The 9,065-nt window shown below is 38.8% G+C and overlaps 1 protein-coding gene across 1 annotated transcript in view; it reads right to left on the bottom strand.

Annotated features, from left to right (window-relative positions):
* SCAPER (S-phase cyclin A associated protein in the ER) overlaps positions 1 to 9,065 on the bottom strand; it is a 189,909-nt gene that overhangs the window by 160,992 nt on the left and 19,852 nt on the right. The window contains exons 6-7 of the mRNA XM_023524721.1: positions 3,693 to 3,793; positions 9 to 125 (exon numbers count right to left, since the gene is read on the bottom strand). Of these exons, the coding sequence (XP_023380489.1) occupies positions 9 to 125; positions 3,693 to 3,793 (218 nt within the window). The remainder of the gene's footprint in view (positions 1 to 8; positions 126 to 3,692; positions 3,794 to 9,065) is intronic.

The raw sequence follows: 9,065 nt of genomic DNA, 5'->3' as shown, positions 1-9,065 counted from the left end.
TATCTTACCCAAAATTTAGGCTTCTTCGAGCATTTGATGTTACAGTTATTCTATCTGTTGATGGACTTGGAATCACATGACGTCCTGGAGACATCTTCTTTACTTCCCATGCTAGTGAAGTTGGTCTATCAATTCAAGACATACAGCAGATTAAATTGACATAGAAAAGGGAAGAAATCTAATTCTTTCTGTTGGTTCTTAGTGGGTGAAAACTTAGTCAGGTTGCCATCTTTCCCTAGAGCAGTGCGTACCTGCAAGTTCGCTCATTACCTGTAACCACTCAGAGACCACACAGCAACGTGACCTGCCCAAATAAAGGGGCCAGGGTGACAAGGACATGAGATTAGACTTAGGTGTTAAAAGCCTCCACATACCCAGCTAAAAACACCTTTAAAAAGCCACAGTGCTAATTCAGGATACTTGTGTCTGGTGTTAGAACTGGGATCGAGACAAATACAGTGGTGAGGGTTAAACGAAGAACACACGGGAAACTATGGTGTCTCCTCCTCCACCTCTCGATCACCCATAGACGTGAGAGCACAGACATGTCATGCATGCTCCTTGCTGGGGAAGCACCTCTCCTCCTTCCACACTGGCCCCACTGCTATCGGCACTGCTATCAGCTCCGCAATCTCCATTGAAACCTTTTCTCAAACTGAGGGCATAGGGGTGGAGCATCTTCTCCACCCCATGCCCTCAGTCAGACCTCGCCTCCTACTCTCCATTCAATCTAATAATTGTGACTTTTTTCTCTCATTAAAAAATGACATTGTTAAAAACAGGAAAATTCAGATAAAAGATCATCCAAATAAAAGTTTAAAGCTTCTGATGATTTACTGTCAAATCACTTTTCAGAAAGAGCGTAACAAATTATACTTCCACCAAATAAGTGCCCATTTCTCTTGAACCCTGCCAACAATTGTTATTTTGTTTTAAATATTTCACTGGCTTGTAAAAAAGACAGAATTGCCTGCAAAGTCTAAAATATTTACTATCTGGCACTTTACAGGAAAAGTTTGCTGACTCCTGTGCGAGAGAGTCAGTCTTGTCATGACTTCTTTTTTCCCCACAGGATTTTCAGTACAGGTGTTTCATTAAAAACAAAATTATTGGCCAGGTGGTTATTTGCTTTTTTGTTTTTCGAATTTTTATGTTTATTATCATTACTACTGAGGCTGTATTTTTTTAACAGCCACATGGCTCCTCTTCTTTGGGATTTGCAAATCAGTATCTTTTGCCCATTTTTCCCACTGGAATTTGCATCACTTGCTACTTGATTTGAAGTTGTTTACTACTACAGCTACTAGCATTCCTATTATGGCTACAAACCCTTTGGTATAGATGACATCACTTTTTTATTTTTTTTAATGCAGAAAGGCATATTTTCTTCCTATTAGATCCAGCCTGTCAATATTTTTCTTTGTGGTTCCTTTGTCTTACAAAATCCTTACACACAATAAGAATATATAAATATATTTTCTGCTCTAAACATGTACAATTTTAGCTTTCACATTTAAATCTCAAGTCTAGGTGAAATGAATTTTGATGCATGGTTTGAGGAACGTTACGCTGAATAATGCCGTCTACAGGGAATTTAAGGTTGTTCTATCTGGGAGCTGCCTCAGAAGGCAAAGAGGAGAAATACTGTGAACAGGTTCAGATAAGAAGAGATGCCTCCTGTACGTTTCTGAACCACGGGGCCAGAACAGGGATGGCTGCTGAGCTTGCGCTTGGCTTCAGAATCTTTCTCAGGACAATCCTCAACACAGCCACCACTAGCTGACTGGAGTTTGCAAACAAGAAACAAAACTCTAGTTACCTTTTCTTACCCACTGGTGGTTACATGATAGACCCTTTTTGGATACAAGAAACAGAAACTCAATCAAGTTAAATCAAAAAGGGAAAGGAAAAGAAAAGTTTATTGTAAGGATATAAACTGTACAAAGTCAAGCACATCCATGGGGGGTGGGGGAAGGACTAGTATCAGGGCTCGTGAGGGTTGGTCCTGGAAGAGATAGGCTTTAAGCAACACTCGAATTCTCAAAAATCATACAATTTCTTTCATCTCTGCTTCTCTTTTACAGCTATTCCATTTTCTTTGAACCTGCTCTCCTTGATTTACCTTTGCAAGGGCAATACAGCCATCAATGCCAAATCAGCATGATAATCTCTTAACCCGGTTCAACCCAGATGTACAAATGCACCCCACACACGCACAGACCAGATCTAATCCCCTATGATCAGGGGGTAAGGATGAAACTGCTTGGTATAAACGAAGACAACTCGGCCTAATACACCCAGGGACACTGGGTGAACCAGGCACCAAAAAACAGACTAAAATTTTTTACTGTGAGAAACAAAAATGTTAAAAGGATCAACATATCATAGTTTCCCTAGATTTGGCTTCCTGGCGATCAAGCCTTCTTAGATTTGTCTCTTGGAATCCCTTTACTCTCTTGGTTCCCCCACGGGGCCGACACGTTAAGATGGGACAAAAGATAAGTTCTCTACTGAATGGTTCCACTTACTGAGATCAGTCTCAGTAAAAGGTAAATCTAAGGAAAAGACGCATCCTGGTCCTGTCTTCTTTGGGTAAAAGGCATCACTGTACCTCCATGTGACCTGGCCCAGTTCAAAGGGATCAAGTTTCACTTATTTAAAAAACCCTTTTATGGCTCAAAATAAAATGTACAGTTACCATGATGTCTATGGAGCCCTACGTAATCTGGTCCCAGTCTGCCTGTCTGGGCTCACCTTACGCTCTTCCCCTCGTTCTCTTCACCCCAGCCCGGCCAGCTCTGAACTCCTGACTCCACGGTGTTCTCTTCCACCTCCTAGACATCACAATTCCATCACCTCCAATATGATTACTATTTTCTTCTCTGCCAAGCCAAGTCCTACTTGATATCTGTCTCACTTAAACAAAACTTCCTTGGAAAAGCCTTCCTGGACTCAGCAAATTGCCTTTTGTCATACTCCCGAAGCACACTGTATTTCTTTCTGACGGCGCCTAGCACATTGCTAAGTATGTGACATCAGTCTTTGCTGTGAATACACCGTGTTTTTATCACAACAGTCCTCGAGCCTGGCACAGAGCACTCAGAAGTTTTGCTCTGATTCCAAATGAAGATTTGTAAAGTAGCTTTGATCTCTCATTATTTCCCTAATTAAAAATCATCAATTTTCCTCATTGCCTACCACATTGAGAATACTATACCTTTCCCTACATTATTTTCATTTCACGCAGGCTCTGCACGTCTATGGCTGTCTTAATTCATTCCCTTCATCTGAAAGGCCAACCACTTGTTAAAATCCATCACACCCTTTAAACACTTCTTCTGTATCCTCCATGAATCCTTTCCTGGTCTACTCCCAAAAAAGAGATATGACCCTGTCTTTTTCTGAACACGTGCAATAGTTTTTTGAAGTAATAATTTCTATTATACCTCACCCTTAGACTACAAATTCATGAGAACAGTAAATGTATCATATTCGGCAGTTAAATTTCTGTACTTGATAAATGGCTTGCACTAGTAGGTACCAAGTATGTATCTGCTGATGCATTGAATGAGAAATGCAGTTCCCAACTTTTAGATTTCTACAAATTTCAAGTTAAGCTGAACTCAAGTCCCTGACAATTTCAGTGACTGCTTTAGAAAATGCTGGCTGCTATGAAGACCAGAGTTCATTACCTGCTTTGAGCATCTGTCTTCTCTAGCTTTTCCTGAAGCTGAATCCAGTCAATCAATGCTTTGAAATCTCTTACATAGTTATCCAGCATCATTAGTACCTCCTGATTGAAAACAAACAAGAAACATTAAATTCCATGCTGAGACTAAAAAGTTTCAAAAAGAACTTCAGAATGAAGGACTTCGGAAATAATTTTTGTAAGTTTTTGGTTTTTATTTTCCTTCTTAAATTAGTGAAACTGAGAAACTAAAGACCAAGAGATAGTACTGATATTTCTTCTCAAGACTTCCCAAATGACCATTCTTTTAACCTTTTTTATTGTGAAGCTTAAAGAAACAGAAAAGTGCACGAAAGGTAAACGTACAGATACAGTACTTCAAAGCAAAGATCCATGCAACCACCACCCAGGACAAAAAACATAACAATGCCAGTCTCTATAAGTTCCCTGTGGACGCCCCCCCCGCGCCCCCGGCCCCCCACCAGCACTGCTCCACCCCTCTGCAAGTAACCGTGCTTTAACCTCTAACAGTTTAATTTTGCCTGATTTGAAATTCATATAAATGAAATCATAGAGTATTATTACTTTTGACTTTTGTACATCTGTTTACTAGATTTATCCATACTGCAGAGTGTACCTGCAATTCATTTACTGTCGCTGTCCAAGGTCACTACTGAACAGTATTCTATTACATGAATGGTTATTTATCTGATCAACTGTAGATGAATACTCAGGTGATTTCCAAATTGCTGTTATGCATGTAGCTGTCCTCTGCAAATATGTATGCATTTCTCACGAGTATAAGCCTAAGAGTAAAACCGCTGAGTCACAGGGTAAGCGTATGCTCCGCGTTAGTACGTGATACTGAATGGTTTTCCAGAGGTTGTCACTCCCAACAGCAGTGCACGAGGGTTCTCTTTTCTCCACATTGCTTCCAACACTTTTTATTTCTTATCTTATTGGTAACAAACTCTAACCAGTGAGGTGGTATCTCACTGTAGTTTTGATTTGCATTTCCCTTATAACTAATGATCTTGTGCATTTTTTCATACATTTGCTGGCTATCTGTATGTCTTCCTTGGAAAAGTATCTGTTCAAGTCCTCTGCTCATTTTTTAATCAAACTGTTTTTTTTTTCTTGTTAAGTTGTATGAATTGTGCAATAGCCAAGACATGAAAACAATTCAAATGGCCTTCAAGAGATGACTGGCTAAAGAAGATGTGGTACCTATACACAATGGATTACTACTCAACCATAATAAGGTAAAATATTGCCATTTGCGACAACATGGATGGATCTTGACAGTATTACGCTAAATGAAATAAGATGGAAAAGGGCAAGACCATATGATTTCACCCATATATGGGATATAAAACAAAAATCAACAAACAAACAAACAAACAAATCACAGATACATAGATACAGACAACAGAATGGTGGTTACCAGGGAGAAAAAGGGTAGGGGGAGAACGAAGAGGGTAAAGAGTGTCGAATACGAGGTGATGGAAGGAGACCATCCTTTGTGTGGTGAGCACATAATGGAGTATGCAGATGTGGCATTATAAAGTGGAACACCTGAAATTTATGTAATATTATTAAACAATGTTACCCCAATAAATTTTAGAAAATGATCATGTTTTATAATTACTTTTCCATAACTCTTTGACTGACTTTCTAGTACAAGCGGTACTCAAAGACCTCAAAACCACTTTTCGGTTATAAACATTTAAAAAGATATTGCTACACTATGGAAATCAGGCCAAAGACAAATAATAAATGTACACCGAAGTACCAACCTCACTTCAGTCACAAAAGTCATATTCTACTTTAAAAGACTCCACTGAACAAAGAAGTACTGTTTATTTCCTTTCAAAGGTAATAATCACTGGTAATGATAGTGTTCTACAATCAGGAAAAGGAAAACTTAAACAATTTAGTTGGCTTCCTTTTCTCAATGCTACTAATATAATTCAAATTCTTTAATTAAATTCGCTCAACATAAATCAACTACATTAGAGCACAGAAAGATTTAATTCAGAATAATTTATTCCATAAGTTTTCTGAATTTTCCTTTTTGCTAGAAGAGGAGGGAGGAGGAGGAGGAGGAGGGAAAACAACCCTCTACAAGACTGAGCAGCTGTACTTCTGACACTAGCTGGCACAGAGAAGTTACATTTGGAGGCTTAAACAACCTATTTTAAGGAGTGTTTAGCTCAGCGTTATCAGGAATGATCAGAGTGGTACCGTGAAGCTGTAATCCGAGTCATGTTTTACGAACAAGGGAACGCAAACAAGACAAGCAGCTAGAGCAGGCTCACAGTCACTGATGCACATCTTTGTCCCCACAGCTATGAAGGCCATTTTGTCAAGCAGGATGAAACAGAACAAAAGTGGCTCTGAAAGTAATGTTATGGGCATTCAGATCACTCCATATAGACGTACAGCTAAAATTACCAATTAGTTTACCAATTGGCTGCAACAGATTTGATTGGTTTGTAATTAATTCTAGTTACTGGCGCGCAGAGCAGGATGGTTGGCGCCATCGCTTGTCCTCCTGACACACAACGCCAGAGCACAGACCCCTGGGCCCAGGATATTGATATAGCCCTCAGTTCAGCTGGAGGAAGGAGCACAGTGGTGAACTGCTGTGGCGATGAAGGGGTGGAAACATGCGTCACACGCGACGGCAGTGACCAGACTTACGAAAGACAGAGCTTTACCAAAAGTGATATAAGTTCTTTAAAGCATTTTTAAGAACAGCTTTTTTTTTTTTTAAACTACTAATAGAATAAGTAGTTCTAAAAGGGAAATCATCTGGAAGCCAAACAACAAGTGAACCACTCTCAATACTGTTAATAATATCAGTCAGTCATCCGCACATGTGATTTAAGCCCTACCTCAAGCTTCTGTGAGACAAGCTGAGAGGATGGCCGCCTCATTCACCGTGCACTCTCCAGAGGCAATATCCCCCAGCCCACCCTCGAGCCCACGCTATACGGAAGAAGGGGAAATGCAGTGGGGATGGTTAGAGTACAGTTTCGTTGGAATGTCAGCTCTTAGCAAGTCATGCAGTGAAGCAGCTGATGGCATAACAGTTACATCTTCAAACTTAAAAAATGAAGTATTTAGCCTCTTTTGATTTCCGAAGTGGGCTCTGGTCAACAATCCTGGCTGAAATAGGAAACGTACTTTTTACTCTTTACTATTTTTTATGTGAACTACATACCATAGGTATTATTAACTGCACTTTACATATGAGACAAAGAACTGAACTGTGGTTACATAACTAAGGCTAAAGCACAAAAATCACAAATAGGGATAAATCTTGCCAGTACATCTGCAAATCAAGTACTGAATCCATCAGAAAAATGAGGAGAAAAAACGGTTATGTATCTCACAAAGGTACTAATCAAATGAGATAACAAAGTGCTTGTATAAAAGAACAGGGGAAAAAAACGACCTCTAAGTATATATACACGGCATATGCTTTGACCAAATGCTACACTACCTGTAAGTCCTGGATGAGAAGAGTAGTAAAGCTGAGTATGAAAGTAACTTTTAAGCTCCCAGATTTTACTTTTCAGCATGAATCTCTGAGCATCCTGGCACAGTATAAAGAACAGAGAACACACCTCTACTCTGCTCACTTTGTCAACGTCTTCTCCATTTCATAACCTACAACCTGAACAACAAGTTTCTACTTCTGTTCAATTTTCACAACACTTCAGCAGACGAGTGACAGAGCCAGAAATAAAAGCCACACTGCCTTGTGGTCAAGTCGAGCTTCCTCGAATATACTACCACGAAGAAGGGGCATGTGTTTCTTCTGCTCATCATGGAGACAAGATTACAAATCGTCAAATTCATTTCTATGAAGTAGTACACATTTTAAAACCAAATCTGATTTCTTCGATCAATCTTCTGTTATTTTTCATCAAAAAATCAAAGAATCTGCTGATCTGACTGATCTCTAGAGCTGACCCAGAGGTTATCTAGGCCCACATGCTCGTTTTATAAGAAACTAAAACTCCAAATTAAGTCCAATAGTGTCTTCTACCACAACATACTGATTCATTAAACTCTAAGGATATGATTTTGCTTAAAAATAATTCTTTTTTTTAAAACACAAGAAGTTTTACATGCTGACAGTAACAATATTACTTGTGACAATCATAAATTTGCATTTCAATTACTATTCATTCTGAAACCAGCTGCCTGCCATCTCAACATGTAACTTTCCTTTCATCCTACATATATTTCAAAGGTTAAATAAGGAATTCCAGGGTTTTCAACACAGTTCACTGTAGAAATGGAGAAGCTACTTTTGTAATATTTCTAAAGATGTATCGCTCTGGTTTTTCTCAAAATAACTTTATTTAGTATAAAGTAATATAGAATATAATTTTTATTTACTAAAAGGCCGGGCGTTTAGTGAATTTTTAAAGACAGCTTATGCTGTGTATCTGTTTAATATCCTATTACAAACACATGGTTATCTAAAAATAGAAACACACCTTCCCATGACATTCCATTCCCACCCTGGATTGTTTATGGTTAGCCATCAATCTCACTTTTCCCTGACCAGAGTGAATTAGGAGAGTGATAAGTATCTCAACGAAAAGGGAGCGATGTCCAATTCGAGACATTAAACATGAAACCAAAGAATGTGAAATCTCACCAGTGCCACCTACAGGACCAATGGAGAATGTATATGAGAGATTTTTAAACGAATTGTGTGTGTGTGTGTGTGTGTGTGTGTGTGTGTGTGTGTGTGTCCACTCCTTTGATTTCTTATATATCAAGACAGGACTACATATTAAGAGAGCTTTCTACCAAACCTTACAACGAATATAAAAGTACATAATTAGGTAATGCGAACTCTTGAAAAATCAAAAGCAAGGAAAACCTGAAACACAGAAGCTGAGAGAACAGTGGTCTCAAGGGGTAGGGGAAAATAGGGAATGTTGATCAAAGAGTACAAACTTTCAGGTGTAAGGTGAGTAAGTTCTAGAGATCTAACATATAGCATGATGACTATAATTATTAATACATTACTATATACTGAGGTAAGTGATCAAGTAAGGTGTAGCAAAAATTGGAGACTGACTTCAAATGGATTACAAAGCCTCAAAGTAAACCTTACCTTACACTCCACCACACTCTGATCTGATTCACAAGTTACATAGATTTCATCTACTGCCCGGCGAAGATTGTCAAAAAGAAATGCCCAGTATCTAGCTCTAAGATCAATTTTCCGAGGATGCCTTGTTTTAGTCGGACTTTTATCAAAGTGTTTCTCTCCAGTTGTAGATGATGTTATTTTACAGTCTACTGAAGTATTCTGGTGAAGCAAAACAAAACATGAAAAAGATATTTA

The sequence above is a fragment of the Pteropus vampyrus genome, unplaced genomic scaffold (assembly GCF_000151845.1).
Source record: "Pteropus vampyrus isolate Shadow unplaced genomic scaffold, Pvam_2.0 Scaffold489, whole genome shotgun sequence".
Classification (NCBI taxonomy): Eukaryota; Metazoa; Chordata; class Mammalia; order Chiroptera; family Pteropodidae; genus Pteropus; species Pteropus vampyrus.
Note: the sequence above shows the minus strand (reverse complement) of the source record. Positions and strands in the feature narration are given on the sequence as shown.